Source organism: Aythya marila, assembly GCF_965140915.1.
Source record: "Aythya marila genome assembly, chromosome: 9".
NCBI lineage: Eukaryota > Metazoa > Chordata > Aves > Anseriformes > Anatidae > Aythya > Aythya marila.
The window spans coordinates 2,453,007-2,469,436 of record NC_139050.1 but is presented as its reverse complement, the minus strand read 5'-3'; the positions used below and the strand labels follow the sequence as shown (position 1 = coordinate 2,469,436).

The 16,430-nt window shown below is 34.6% G+C and overlaps 1 protein-coding gene across 1 annotated transcript in view; it reads left to right on the top strand.

The window, feature by feature from the left end:
• Nucleotides 1-16,023, top strand: part of PLS1 (plastin 1) — a 41,038-nt gene extending 25,015 nt beyond the window's left edge. The window contains exons 7-16 of the mRNA XM_082767700.1: nt 259-424; nt 525-667; nt 2,173-2,268; nt 3,517-3,712; nt 8,772-8,850; nt 9,146-9,260; nt 10,053-10,186; nt 11,688-11,811; nt 13,951-14,075; nt 14,539-16,023. Coding sequence (XP_082623826.1) covers nt 259-424; nt 525-667; nt 2,173-2,268; nt 3,517-3,712; nt 8,772-8,850; nt 9,146-9,260; nt 10,053-10,186; nt 11,688-11,811; nt 13,951-14,075; nt 14,539-14,674 — 1,314 coding nt within the window. The 3' untranslated portion in view covers nt 14,675-16,023. The remainder of the gene's footprint in view (nt 1-258; nt 425-524; nt 668-2,172; nt 2,269-3,516; nt 3,713-8,771; nt 8,851-9,145; nt 9,261-10,052; nt 10,187-11,687; nt 11,812-13,950; nt 14,076-14,538) is intronic.
• Nucleotides 16,024-16,430: the final 407 nt, after the last annotated feature.

Here is a 16,430-nt window from a genome sequence, read left to right as displayed (position 1 = left end):
GTGATCCGCAGTTTTTTGTGGGTTCATATTAAACATTGCCAATGATGATATTCAATAAATTTTGATAGGATGTGGCGTTTCACAAAAAAATCTCTAGGGTGCACTGGGAACTATTCAACTAATCCATAAGTTCTTATAGTTTAAGACACTTAGAAAACTAGACACTTGGAAAATTCAGACGCTTAGTAAATTTGTTAATATTAAAGCTACAAAGATTCACAACCTCATAAGTTTGTTAAATGTTGACATTCTGAACAGGAAAACCTAAACTTGGCTCTGAACTCAGCATCTGCTATTGGCTGTACGGTTGTCAATATTGGAGCACAAGATTTACAAGAAGGAAAACCTCACTTGGTATTAGGGCTCTTGTGGCAGATCATAAAAGCTGGTCTTTTTGCTGATATTGAGATCTCCAGAAATGAAGGTAAGTGTAATGCTAGCTATTGTAATGTGTACAATTTGTAATTAACTGCTTTGAAACCATGATGGCAATTATTTCAGCTTTCTTTCAAACTTCTTTTTAGCTCTAATCGCTTTGCTAAATGAAGGGGAAGAACTAGATCAGTTACTGAAGCTTTCACCAGAAGAGCTCTTGCTGCGCTGGGTAAACTACCATCTGACCAAAGCAGGGTGGCAGAAAATCAGTAATTTCAGCCAAGACATCAAGGTATGTAGTTATCACTCAGATAATTGAACACAGTGGTATTAAAACATACTATGCATGGAAACAAATGAGCCAGGTCAGAAGTATTTAGAAAAATACCAGTCATCTCTTTTTTCTAGCTATAGGTTCAGCCTTCATTTTTCAGCACTGGAAGAACATGATTTTGATCTCATTTATCCTAGTCAGTTGTTCATGCCATATATTATCATATCACATAAGATATATCACAGTGCCGAGTGAACATTTCCTGCAAGCCCACGTTCAAGGCAGTTCTAAATTTCTAAGTTTGTTATTAGAGCTACTTAGGGAAATTTGCACTACCCTGTTAGTTGCCCTTTTACTTGGCCATCCTTCTCTCTTTGTGGGTTTGTAAAAACCCATCATTTTTATTTTTATTTTTTAAAGGAAAAAGAGTGTTGCTTTTAAACTCCTTCTGTTGTATATTTGCTAGTGGTTATTGCACTTTGTACGTGGCATTGTACAGAAGAATAGGAAACCACTTCTGGACAGTACAGTTATTTAGAGAGCTGTCTGGAGTAGCTACTGATTCTTGCTCCAAGAAGTGAGCAGCCCCTCTCAATCGCTGTTGTGCTGGTTTGCCACTTCACAGATCTGAGGGGACTAGAAGCCATGCTGGTTCTATGTAGCAGATGTCAGGTCTTCATGACTCTTCTCTTGTTTTCAGTCATTCTGCATAAGGTATGCAGAGTACTGTAGCAAGTCCTGCTCAAGAGAGAGAAAAAACTTCAAAAGCAAAGGAGCTAGTTTCCTTAAGGTGGTAAGACACCTTCTCAATTGAAACAACTGTAATTGTTTTCTTTAGTTATATCTTTTCAAATGCCACCAAGAAGGCTAGTATTAAAGCAAACTACGGTTTTATGTGAAAACTGCTAATATAGTAAAGATCTATTTTCTATGTGAGAGAAGTATACATAATACTTCTAAAATTAGCAGGTTTGCCTTTTAGTTTTATGGTTTCATAGTGGTAGGGGAGCAGAGGAGCACGCTTAAAAACTGTGTAAAATAAATCTAACTTGTTTTGTCTCTATAAATTAACCTTAAAAGAGCTACTTCAGTCTTATTTTTTAATTCCACTCACTTAGTTCCATAAGAAATAGAAAAATTTAGAAAACAATTTGAAAAGAATAGTGAAGGAATGAAATACAAATACTGAAAATAAGATCCATGTTCCTTTGTAGTTATTTTTTTCTGGGTAACCTATATAAATTTCTTTATCTTACTTGCAGCTGTCTACTTCATATGCAGCAGAATAAATGTCATTAACATCATCCAGAAAAATCAGCTTACACTTCTGTTCTTTCATTTGGCTAAATAAGTACTATGTGATATATGATAGTAAAGTGGCTATATGACCTCATCCATGTTCACTGTAATTAGAGTGCCATATTTCTGACTTGTGTGGCTTTTGAATCAGACTGCAAGAGTAGTAAATGACTATCAGAGGCTATGTATTTTTTCATTTATTAACGCTACGCTGTGTGTTTTAGGATTCAAGAGCGTACTACCACCTGTTAAATCAGATTGCACCCAAAGGAGATGGCCCTGATGAAATATCTGTTAAAATTGACTTCTTAGGGTTTCATGTAAGTATCCTGAAATTTAAAAAAATAAGACTGGAATTATCTGAGACTTCTGTATATGTATCCAACATCTTAGTTGCAAAGCTGTTCTGGAATTGCCTTTTGCTTTTGTGAAGCATACAACAGCTCAGTCAGATTATCCCATGTCATAGAAGATTAAATGAGAAAAGCTCGAGTCAAGTTCCAGGACACTGCTGAAACAGGGTTATGCATCCTATAGTTTAAAATTTGGAACTATGTTTTACTTGCATTAGTGTGCAATTGTTTGGAGTTTTTAGTTGGATCTGCCAATATGAATTTTACAACATCCTGCTTCACTTCTGTTCTTTTGGAATTCAGGCAAGGAAAAAAAGCTGACTTCACAAACTTTGTGATCTTTCCTCAGACTGAATAGAATTTGGAGATATCATGTGAACCTTTCAAGTAACTAGCAGATCTATTTTGTTGCTTTTTTTTTAGGGGGAGTGAGAAAAGATAGTGTTTTTTTTGTTGGTGGTTTTTTCCTTTGTAATTTCCTGTAGTTTATCTGATCATTTCCTGTAATGGGTTATAAACCAGTATGAATAATGTGCAATCTTCTTATAGAACAAGGTTCCGGTTGAGCGTACCAGTGTTGAATTAATGACTTTTATTTCATTCTAAGAGTAAATCAGTTGCTAACTGATTTCCCTTGAAATAGTAACTTTTAATGTTGTAAAGATTAGAGGCAAAAGGTATATGTTACATGGTTTTGAAGACTTGCTTATTCTAGGTAGATTAATAATAAAGATGAATATACAAAATACCTTTTCATTACACGTAGGTTACCAACTAAAAAGATTTAGAGCCAAAAAGAATCTATCACCTTGTCTTTTGATATCACATCCAAACTTGGTGATGGCGGGTTTTGAAATCATCTGATCATCTAAGATCATCCATGTTTATGAGAATACCATTTTGAAGCAGTGATTATGAACCTATAGCTCATATAGCAGAAATACATTCGGTAAGGGAATCAACAGCTTGGAAACAGAAACATAACCACTCACCTCTATCTGCTGTGATTCACTGGGCATGCTGAACAGGCAGCTACAGAAATGAAGGACAGAAAAAGTGGAAGGAAGAGGGGAATTGTTAAGGTCTGTAAGAGCTAGCTTGGGTATTAAGGGAATGAGGGAGACACAGGTCAAGATTTGCTATAGACTACAGCTTCAGTCAGAACATGCAATTGTTTGTTACAAGTTAATATGTTTGTGTTTTTTTCTTTTTTAGGAGAAAAATGACCTGAAGAGGGCTGAATACATGCTCCAACAGGCAGACAAATTGGGCTGCAGGCAGTTTGTAACTCCAGCAGATGTGGTTGCAGGCAACCCTAAACTCAATTTGGCTTTTGTTGCAAATCTCTTTAACACACATCCAGCCCTACACAAGCCTGACAATTCATCTTATGATCTCAATTTATTAGAAGGTACTCAACTTGCTAAGCACATAGGAGATAAGAACGCTAATGACTTCTGTTTAAGTATTCTTTCTAGGTTGTGATAAAGGATCCCTGTGTGATGGTGCCTGTGTTAACACCAGCATATAGAGTGCATATTTTTCTTTAGCTTTCAGCATAAGCCTGTAGTAGAAATCCTCATTAGCTTGACCAGAGGCTATTCATGAATAATCTCTTTTTATTTGCTTGCAGGAGCAAAGCCTGTTCTCTTATTGCTTTTCCAGGTTCCTGTGCTTCTTGCCATACTATTTATATTTTAGCTGATGCACAAATACAGCTTTTCCTAATTTGGAATACTATATTATGCAACTGTCTTTTAAAATCTACGATGTCTTCCAAAGTACTTCTCACGGGTTGTAGTTTTTATATACATGTGTATAGCTGGTTGCATTTTTAAAACTGGAAACTGATGTTTAAAGCAAAAAAAGAAAGCTTATCTATAAATGACCTGTACAAATCTATTGCACCAACAACCTGTATGGATCCTAGCATATCTGTGAGCTTGTACTGTGCTTGAATTGTGTTGTTCGGATCCCTAATGCTAGAGATAAAGGAATAGTAATCCTTGGCTGCTACCCTTTCTGTGGACCAGCTAATCTAGGATAATGAAACAGTATAGCCAGTGTATTTCAGTTGTTCGCTGATCTCAAAGGAAAGGTGAGAAGAAGGGTTGCCGCACTTGAGAGAATCATCCACAATGGTAGCACATTGCTCTGCACTGCCTGCTCTTGCTTTCCTTACACTGTTCCTATCAGGTTTCCTTTCCGTCTAGGTGAGTCCATCTTCCTTTGCTTCTAGCTTTCTCATAAGTTTTCTGCTCTGCTACAACCCTATTTCATAAATCTTGTACCCCTCAGACCACTCCTGTTTCAGGCTTCCTGCTTTTCTGGTTTTATGGGTGCCAGCTTTGGTAGAGGCATCAAAGCACAGGAGGCAGTCTTCCTTTTCCAGCTGTGACATCCCTAGTCACTGCAGTCCTTGCTGTCCGTGAAAAATGATTGAAGAAAAGCCTTGCTCTTCCTCTGCTGCAATTTTATTGGAAATACATGCTTAGAATCGTGTGCAGGAGCTGTGTGGAAGTAGAATATGTAATCACCAAATACTAGAGTACTGTTCTTTAATGGTAAATACAGGCCAAATTTAAGTTGCTTTTTATAGTGACTATTTTAGAGATGGATAACTACTACAGCATTATCTGTTTAAAGGCAAGTAGAAGGCTCCTTTCTGCCCCCAAATAATAACTCCTGTGTTGCCATGTAGATCTAAACTATCGATAGTTATTTTAGCCAAAACCAATGTTGTTCTTGTGTGTTTTGTTTGTTTGTTTACTATTAAGTCCTGTATATTGGCTAACCTTTTCTCAAAGTACTGTTAGACAAAATGTTATTCATTTCTTTATAGTGTCATCATAGATGGTCTGTTATAATCTGACTCATAATTTATAATGCTTTCCTATTTTGCTTCATGAAATCCAGATTTGACCCCTCCTAATGTAGGTACTGTATTTAGTACTTTTCTGTACTCTGTTAAAGTATTTATTCTGCATTTTTCTTGGTGTGATTTTTATCTAGTGTTTTAATTGTCTCTGTCCTTTTCTGCTGGTTGATTTGCTGCATCATTCTTGTATTTTTCTATTGCTTTAATATTAAATTTAGTATAACTCAAAAGAAAAAAAAACAAAGGTCTAATATGATGCATATAAAATGGGGGCAAGATGTGAACAAGTGAAACACCATATAGTTCCTTCTGTGAATCTAATCTTCCATAAGCTAAATTTTAAAGCTCTAGACTTGTATGTGGGTGAGTAGAGCTACTTGAAAGCTTCAGTTTTCTTGCACTAAATTCTACCTTTTCCATGATCATTCCACCCCAAAAATATGATGTGGCTGTTCTTTTTGGTTTAAAACAATAAGCACTAGGCATAAATTGGAATTTAGGCTGATAATGTCTTGTGATGGTCACTTGTGTGCAGAGAGCATATCCCTCAGATATTTTTCCAAAACGAAATAAACATCTGATACTGTGTGGGGTGGGAGGAGGAGAATGGAGTCCTCAGTGAATGCATCACCTTTACATGTTGCTGTTGCTCTGAGGAAATTCTTACTTGTAGGAAAGGCACCAGAGTTTGGGATCTAACTCCCAGAAAGCTGAGCTCTTGAGGGGAGGAGAACATGGAAACATGTCCACCCATCTTTTGTCCAGCATGCATGTTATCTGAGGCTGTTTTTAAGTCTGCTGGCAGCCTTCAAGACTGTTAACATGAGAGGGTTAACTATTCCCACTCAGGCCAGCTGAATTTAGGGTGGAAACTTAAATCTTAAGCTCTGTCTTTCAGAGAGAATCTCAGGTATTGGAAGCCCTTTGAATCTTGACCCCATCCTTATTGCTACTCCTCATTCAGTTCCATAGTATAATCTCAGAGAAGAAAGAGATGGCTATAAATATAAAGGATACTACCAAATTTGCTCCTCTCTCTTTTGTGTAGCTCTGTCCCTTTTCTGCAGTTTTCCTATGATTTTGGCTATCTGCTGCACCACTCAGCAGAAGATATGCTCCTGATAGGATGACAAGGTATATTTTGAATAAAAGAATGGAGAGAAAAAAATTGGTTCTGAGCCATCTGGAAGACTTAAGAACACTTACATGTTGCATGATAAAGGGATTTGTTTGAAGTGGTATATTAAATACACTGTATTGAATTCCTGCTAGACAAAATGGGGTTTCCCAACTTGCATGCTCTTGGTCTTGCTTGTCTACTTGGGATTCTTTTGGCAGTGTTAAGCATGTATTGTAAAATTCCCAGTTTGAGTGCAGTTGCCGAGTAATTTTTTGTAGCTATGCTTTTAGTAAGAGTTCATTAAGTAACCTGGTTGTCATCTTTGCAATGTACAAGTGTCCTTAAAAGCACTTTGTGGTCAATTTTTAGGCACTGTCAACTAACCCAAAGATTAGTAAGCCTAAAAAGTACTAAAAGCAAAACATTAAAAAAAAAAAAAAAAAAAAGGCAACCTTAAGTACCTCTAAAGTACTCTCATGCTTCTATTTTGATTTTCTTTTCTATCAAAAAAGGCTGATGTTATTTATCACCAAATGTAATCCATTATTGTCTTAAGTTTTGCTTTGGGAAGAAATATGTGAAACAAAGGTGACTACTGCCTGCAGACCTTGCAGAATAGTGTATTTCTTTCAACATGCATTCATTCGTCAATGAATCTCTGGTAACTTTTGTAAGTGAATCTGTAACAAATACCAGGTTGAATTCCATATGAAAGATCTCATAATTCAGGAAGAAAATACAGCAGTAGGATGAATATAATCAATTTCTTATTAATTGGAAAGTAACTGGTAAACTGGCTGACAGTTTTGTTTTGTTTTTGTTTGTTTTTTTTAATTTATAAAATATGTTCTTTTGGAACATGCTAGTTACAATTGAAATAGCTCACAAAAATATCTGAATTTGTTAAGGTTGTGATAGATTCATTTTCAAGTCTGGGTGTTTTTATATAGACAAGAAGATCTATGTTAAAACTGTAACCTCTATCTAAAAATAGATCCATAACATCAATTTAATGGAAATGTAACATGAAGGAGGTTCTTTCTAATCTGATGATGCACGTTTTTAAACATCAACTTCACTTTGCAAAAACAGTAATTGTTCTGTTGTCGGCATGAACTGCAGAACTAAATGAGGCAGTTTTCATGCTACATAAACCTCATTAGACAAACTCAGTGCCATTATCCACTGAGGAAAAGGTGAAGAAAAATCTTCAGATTTTCATAAGTTTCATTCTGTGAAATCTATTCTGTCATTCTTTATGGAGAATTTCTCTCTCCCGGTGTCCTCTCTATTTTCAACTGGATTATCAGACCAACAGAACAAAGCAATGATTTTACTGCAAGATCATGTATTCAGGCTAAGTATTTCTTTAATTTTTGCTCTTTGATGTAAGAGGAAATGGCTTATGTAGCATTGATTCACAAGTAATTGGCCACAGATTCATTGTTAACTTTAATTTTCTACATACAACATTATTTAGTGTATTACTGCAAGCTGTAACCTTATAAAGAAAGAACATTAGTTAAGGGGTTCGTTATTATAATAAGAACAACCTAAGTCAGGAAAATGAAGTTTTTTCTACTGAATTTTCTGCATTTCTCATAGGATGGAAAGTAACTGGTAGGATTGCTGGAAGGCTTTTATGAAGTCTATTCTGTTGGAAAAAAGTCAATCATAACTGAAACTTCCAACAATTCCAGAGTTGCTAGTTAAATCTGCAAGAATAACTAGCATGTTTGGCAGTGTATACAGCTTCACACATTTTATCAGTATAATATTGCCCTGCTGAGCCTCCATTGTTAAAAACTGAAAAGGTGAGGTCTGTTGCTTTGGAGGACCTTTATAAATTAATACTGGGAACTTGTGTGGAGAGAGTAGAACTGTAGTTCTATAGTTTGCAGAACTACAACTGTAGAAGTCTACAGAAGTTCTACAACTGTAGTTCTACAGTTTGACACAATTGCATTGTGTTAATATTAACCTTTAATAAAAATGTGATTTCAAACACATTTAAAGATTTGAATAAAGATTTGAACAGATTTAAAGTGTTGAATATACTTTCCACTGATTTAGTTTTAGGAACTTTAGTCATTAACTTTGTTATTACTTATCACCATTTGCACCATTATATATTCATCTAAAACAAAACCAATGAACAGTCTATTTCTGTATTTATTTTTATATTTTTTAAGATACATTTACACACACACAAAGATGGACCCTGTGCTCTCTGGCCATTTGCTTAGAACTGAGGGACCCTGACCTTGATAAGATCACCTCTACTTATTGGCCATTAGGGACTACTATTATGGAAATGATGAACTTATTTTTAAGGAGAGGAGGAAAAAAAAAAAAACACACCATAGTGCAGGAGCTGTGACTTGTTGGTTGTATGCATGTGAGTCATTTAAACGTTGCTTATTAAAATGTTTTTTCCAAGTAATTTATATAGAATTATATTTGTCACTATAGGAGAAAGTAACGAAGAAAGGACTTTCAGAAACTGGATGAATTCACTGGGTGTAAGCCCATATGTTAACCATTTATACAGGTAAGACCTTTTTTTCTTTAAGCAGTATTTTGTTCTCTCTTGGTTATAAGAAAGTAGGTATTCATGAATATCTGCTAGAATATAGTAACAATGTGAATAAAGGGAAGTTGTATTTCTACTGAAATAGTGACTTCCAAATTTCCATACAGCATGACAGGAACTTTTCCATAGAACTCACTAAGCTGTACCTGATTCAGATATTCCATTCATGATTGAGAAATACTCAAGTATTTAATAACTTTTTCATTGTGCATATAAATTTCATACTTTAAAATATTGGCTTACTTTCATTTAGTGACCTCTCTGATGCTTTAATCATTTTCCAATTGTATGAGATGACTCGTGTGCCAGTTGACTGGAGCCATGTCAACAAACGTCCTTATCCTCTGCTTGGTGGTAATATGAAAAAGGTGAGTAGATACTCTCAAATACAGTTTAGTTTCACAGTTTCCAGTTGTACTGTTTCTAGTAACCTGGATTGTCTAGATTGGAGTGTTAGTGAGACAGTCCTAGGCGCAAAAAAGAAGAAGAAGAAGGGAGGAAAAAAAAAAAAAAAAAAAAGAAACAAACAGGAGGGGTGAGGGGAAACAGGAGGAGGAGAGAGAAAAATCTTCCAGGTATTGTTTCAAGAAATAGCAATATTATCACTTGAGTTTCAAAATGTGAAATGGGGCTGCCATTTGGCAATATTAAATTTACGATTTAATTAGGGCATCTCAGTAAAAATTTCAGGCATGACGTAACTGTTGTCCAATGCTTTTATATCAAGAGGTATTGCAGAGTAGTTTAATGTTGTGCCAGGAGAATTTGTGGAAGTCCTGCAGAATCCAAGCTTTCACTTAGTTTGTGATCGTTATGAAGCCAGAAATGTAGGGCAAAAAACTGCTGTTTGTTTAAAAATAATGTATTCTAAGTATTCTCCCCAATTCAGTTTTGATGTGACTATTTATTACTTAAATGAAAACCAAGAGAAATTTTTTTCTCAGGTGTGAAATATGATTAGCATTGCAATCTTATGTAATTCTATTTATATCTGCAAGAATAGTAAAAACAGCATAGTGTACAAAGGCTAGAAATCTTTCTGTAGCTTCAAAATCTCACGATAGGTAACAGTAAGCCAAAATAATTGATACTACGCGTAGTTTCTAGGTCTGTGTTAAGGATTTTTTTTTTTTGCATCGTTTGTATATATTTACTTTTAGATTGAGAATTGCAATTATGCTGTAGAACTTGGGAAGACAAAAGCAAAATTCTCTCTGGTTGGTATTGCTGGACATGATCTAAATGAGGGCAATCCTACTCTGACTTTGGCTTTGATATGGCAGCTGATGAGAAGGTAAGTTAGACTTAGTATACGATATATGTATGTATCTGTTCATGTCTTCATATACGTTGCTGTTTGTACATCAAGGGAAACTAAAGCAAGTGTTCAGCTCATCTAACAGTTACAGTGGTGGACAGTGTATGTAAGAGGAAAGAACAGGTACAATAGCTTCAGTGTCCTTCACCAGACACTTCAGTGTCCTTTCACTCAGATTATGGAAGCTTTTGTACCTGATTACATGTATACATGTAATCAGGTACAAAAGCTTCCATAATCTGAGTATACATGTAATTACATGTATACATGTAATCAGGTACAAAAGCTTCCATAATCTGAGTGAAATTTCATACTTCGACATGAAAATTGCAAGACACTAGCCTAGCAGTAGAAATAACAAAGTTATATAGAAACATAATCATAACTGTTCTATATAAGAATTAATGCTACTGGAAATGCCGAAGATTAAGCTATATTAAATTTCTGATCAAGATATGTCTTATTCATGTTGTATTGATTCAAACATTTAAATTGACCAAAATATTTTGAAGCTTTTGTAATCGAAGAACCATTGTGAACTACAAATTCAAAATCTTTTTGACTGAATATTAACAAATAAAGCTGCAGCACTGCTAGCTTTTTTATTTGTCATTTTAAATACTGACCTGACAAATATGGGAGTTCAGGTAGGTTAATAATAGAGGAAAATGTTTAAGAATGAATTGAGAACTAAGTGCAAATTTCTAGTGTATTTTAAATAAGTATTTTATGGAGTCATTTGTAAACATTCACTTACTCTGAGATATAAATTTATATACTTTTTTTTTACATGCTGTGTAGTTACTGAAACAACGGTAGTGTGTGTTTCTATGTGCATACATCCATTTATATATCAATAATTAAAACCTTACATATTAAAAATTGTGATTAAAATTGGTTATCCTTCAGCCAGTATAAAAGCACATCATTTATTTTGTCTTTATTCCATGTGTTTTTCTGAAAGTACAGAGTGATTTAAAAATTTGTGCAATCAAAAAAGGAAGATAAGTAGGAAGAGATGATGTATGCTAGACTTGAAAACAGGGAAGAACTTTAAAGCCATCACAGCTTTGTAACGTAAAAATTAAAATCTTGTTAGTGCACTGAGCAGGAATAAATGTAAGTTGGTTTCGGTAAAGAATATTTTAAAGTATTTTCCATAAATTAATTTACCCTGAAATACTCAGTGTTTCATTTCTTGGACTGTTGAGCCTGGATGCAGGGGGCACGTTTAAGCATATAAAGTAAAATTAGCTATAATATGCTGAGTAAAATACAGAAAGAAGATGTAATACTGAACATTGAATTGTAGGATGTTATTTTATTATTGCAACAACTGAAAAAGCAATTTAATGAACTAATAGTTTATAAGGTAGGGTATTTTATGAAGATGAGTTCTTACAATTGTTACTGTGCTGAATTAATATTTTACTTTTGCTTTTAGCTTTAATTCAGACTCTTATTTTCCTTATTAAAGGTATACTTTGAATGTATTATCAGACCTTGGAGAGGGGGAAAAAGTAAATGATGAAATTATTATTAACTGGGTGAATAAGACACTTTCAAATGCAAATAAGAAAACTTCGATTACCAGTTTCAAGGTAATCAAATACATTTGCTTTTCTTTCCACCTATAACTAGATGTAGGATTTTTAATCTGATCCATTAACAGTTTGGCTTTAACTGTGGCTCTTCTGTATCAGCTAGCATAATTGTAAAAGGAAATATTTTTGATAGTCTGTTAATTTTCAGAAGTATTTCACAGCTCTATTAATAACAAGAAATCTTAGAGCAGAGACTGTAATTTCTAAAAATTAATAAAATAAAATAAAATCCAAGGGACATCTGCCTGAAGTCATGCCAGTGTTTGCGCATGGCGTGTCAGATACCTTGCATTTATACGGGTATTGGCACACTCATATTTATGAGCACAAACATGAAGAACAGTTTTGGAAATACTGGGTGTGGGAGGAAGAGATCTCACCGCTTCTTCAATAGCAGCCATTGAAAAAGAGTGTGACAGCACCAGTGGAGGGAACCCAATTTAACCAGCAACCTGTGTTGGCTTGAATGGCATCGCTGGTGTGCCACAGACCTAACAGAACAGGTCACCGTCAACTAATAATTTGAAGTGCTACAGGAGCTTATCTATTTCAGCAAGTATGAGCTAATTGATAAATAAAGCTTTCCTTTCATCTGCTTAGTGTTAGGCATGAAAGAAATCATGTATGTCAGGTGTATGTATCATGGTGTGTTGATTTAATTCCTTAGAAGTGGTAGATCAACTACAGGGTTGCACTTGTACACAAATATAGCATTCTTATACAGGTTTATTGTATGCACTGAAACAGTTATATCAATGTAGTTCACAACAGGAACATAAAAACCTACCAAGTCAAATATTTGAGAGCTTGCTGGTGTGACATTGTATTAGGTAACCAATGGGCAGAAGGTAATGTCAAATTATCTTTCTATACCAGAAGACTTAATTTTTATTGTAGAAGGTAAATTTGGTGTTGGTCTTCATAAAAGGGATGATCAACTTCTCCAATTTCTACATTTATTATAGCAATATTAATATAAATAAATTGAATGTAAGAAGATAATCTGTCCCAGCATCTTGATTTTGGTATGCCTGTGTTTTTGGGGGAAAGGTTGTTTGTTTTTAAGGTTGTTCAAAGGATGGTAGACCAATACAGACAAGAGACATTCTTCAGCACACTTCTCTTACTACCGATTTTTGACAACATTCATGTATATATTATCTTTCACAATTTGAGTTTTTGTCTATGTTTTGGCGTTACTACTACAAACATTGTAGAGCAAAGAACATGGAGGTCCCTGCTATTTGTTGTGGAATATGAAAGCCAAGTTTTATCACACTGGCATTAATTGAAACAAATTTTTTTTAAAAATGGTTTATGTTCTTGCAGAGATAACCAAGCACTCCATGTCTTCAGGCAGATGTATATTACTATTTGTAAATGTATAGTTAGTTAGTGATGACTCTGTGGAACTTGATGGAATTTGAAATCATAGCTGTAATCTTGTGATGAAGGCAGCTGGGTCGTGTGTTCTATCAGCCGAGGCTCTGATGAAACAAGAGCCAGCATTGCTGAAGCTGTCTTCATGTTGGTTCCCTATCTTCCCAAATTGTTGGTTTGATTTCATCTTGCAGCAGGCTGCTCATTTCCTGTGATATTAGGTGAGAAATAATGGCAGCAACAGCATTTTCTATTTTAAAACTTGAGGAAAATACATCTATGTAATACAGACAAAACATAGACTGCTCATACTATCTCAGAATGCTATCTGGGATGCAAAAATAATGTAGTGGGCAATAAACTACTTCAGAAAATAATTCTCTTATGAGAAAAAAAAATCAGACTAGTCTGGGAACGCAAATACCATTTTGTTATCTTGAGAATAGTCTGGTGCTTGGACTTCTTTCAAAGTTCCTTTCTGCCTGGGGAAGGCGGAAGACTTGTTCATTCAAGTAATTTAGGCCATTTATATTTGTGCAATGATACTAACATTGAGTGTGAAACTTACAATTTAGATGTGCTGAAAACAACATTAGATTACATAAAGGGGGAGGAAATATTTATGCAATAAAGTAACAAAACATACCGCTACTTTTCAGTATCTAAGATGGCCTGTAAGTTTTCTTTCATTGCAAAGATAAAATAATCAGGAACCATTAGGTTCTTTATGCTAATGTTTTACGTATTTTCTTTTAGGACAAATCAATTAGCACTAGTTTACCTGTCCTAGATTTAATAGATGCCATTGCACCAAAAGCAATTCGCCCAGAAATGGTCAAGAGAGAAGATCTTTCTTATCAAGACAAATTGAATAATGCCAAGTAAGTTTTAAATCAATGCTTGTATTTTCCTGAAGTGTAGAAATGCTTTAGTTCCTGGTGTAATTAATATGGTTTATCAATTTAACAGAGAGAAATTACACTAATGTTACTTTGTTTCAAAGAGAATATTGTTTTAAATTATAATATCCTGGAGGTATTTCTCTAGCATGTTTAAATTATGAACTCAAATTCACAACTGATATCACCTACTCCACTGCAATTGGTTTATTAAGTCTGCCATAATCCACACTTTTTCTGAGAAACATAAATGCTATAATAATGGGTAGTAAAATGGCTGCCAGTACAGTTGCTAATACGTAGTTTACCAGAATAATGTTCATTTCCTCCTAGAGGATAAGTGTTGACTGAATGGACATACACTGCTATTAAGATCTGTTGCTGTGAATCTTCATGTGTTAGTAGACGTAAGTTAAATGATATTTATTTTTGTTTTCTTTCTAAGGTATGCCATTTCAGTTGCTCGCAAAATTGGTGCTCGTATATATGCTCTCCCAGATGATCTGGTCGAAGTGAAGCCAAAAATGGTGATGACAGTGTTTGCATGTTTGATGGGAAGAGGACTGAACAAAATAAAATAATGAAGAGATTTAATATCACTTTCTGCCATGTTAAGGACGATGAGATGACGAATGCCTCACAGCTTACAGAATTCTGAAGCTGAACAGAATAAAATGAGAAAATGTTTGCACAAATATTCTCATTAATTACATCCTAATGTGTTTATATAAAGATTTCATAACACATTGATTATTTATGGGTATTATTGTTTCCAGAACATGTTCTTTACCAAATTAACATAATGAATTTGTATTGCTTGAAAAAACAAAAACAACAACAAAAAACCAACCTTATCAATCAAGTTTCATTTGTATTAGCTGCCATAGCATGTAACAATCTGTATTGCTTTACATATATTATTTCAGGACCAATTGTGGAACAACGTTTGATTTTTGTGGGTGTTAATTACATGTAGTCATAGCTATATCAAGGTGCATTCCTATCCCTGTTATATTATTATAATATTATAGTATAATGCATAACTTCGTAAGTTATCATAACTTATGATAACTTATAATAACTGCATAAGTTATCATCCTTGCCTTACTCTTTAAGAGCTTAAGTCCTGTTGAAGTCAGAGAGTCTTGTCCTTTGCTTCCGTGAGAGCAAGTGAAGGCCTATGATAATTTCTGGAAACTAATGAATATTCAAAAAGCTGATACCTTTTTTTTGTGAGCATAACTTTAAATGTGTAATAGTTTTGTTATTGAGCAAGAACTTATGGTCTGTGTCTTGAGGGGGAAAAAACAGCAAATAACAGTGTAATCATGTCATTATTAGATCTGCATAGGTTATCTTTTGCAATTGAACTAAAAAAATGATTTTTTATTTTTCATAAAATACTGTAAAAGAGAACAATAAAGGTCTAGCTGTTCCAGTTTTGGGGTTCATTGATGTATTGCATTTCCTTATAGATTGGGGAAAAAAAAATAAATCAAAAGGAACAAAGTATATAGCGCGTGTAGAGGTTTTGTATAGAAGGACTGGTACGTTGTCTAGATGAGGGAAGACATAATTATTTTCATATTGTTTTTCAAAGCATGTATTTGTAACTTTCTCTGCAGCCATAAATTTTCACCAAAGATTCAGGAGCTAGATGTGTAATAAAACAACACTAAGGAAGCCAAACAGTAAGGCAGACAGAAAACTAAAAAATTGACTTTTCGTTTTAAGGTGTGAAGCCACTCCTTTTTGTTCTGCTCCTTAAAATGGTCACTAAGGTGTGGCAAAACCCAGGGATGATGATGAGTGGCCAGTCATACTAAGCTTCAGTATTTGGCTCAACCTATTAACAGTGAATTTGATGCATCAATTTGGTTTTCCCTTATGTAAGAGAATACTAGGAGCTTTAGAGAATTAATTACTTGGATTTAGAACCATTTGTCTCTGTTTACTGGTTTGTACTACCTGGACAATAATAAATTAGTCATATTAGCAATAATGTGTTTTCTATTTGTGGTTATAAATAGGGCAAAGAACCTCAACTTCTGTGTGACGCTGATGCTGAAGCCAAACCAGTTTCAGTCCTTATTCAGGATCAGCTAAATTCAGGCTTATGGAGGCTTTATTGCGCAAGACCGCGTTCACTTCTTCAGCTATGCTGCTCTAAAGCACTGTGTTCACTTGCTCTGGCAGTCAGCAAATTATGGTGTGGGGTTTATATTTGATGTTGTGTAATGCATTTCTGTATTGGTTTGTTCCCTTTAAGAGGAAGGAAAAAAAAAAAATCTCCTTATACAGTTTTTCAAACTTAGATGAAACCACCTGGCTACACCT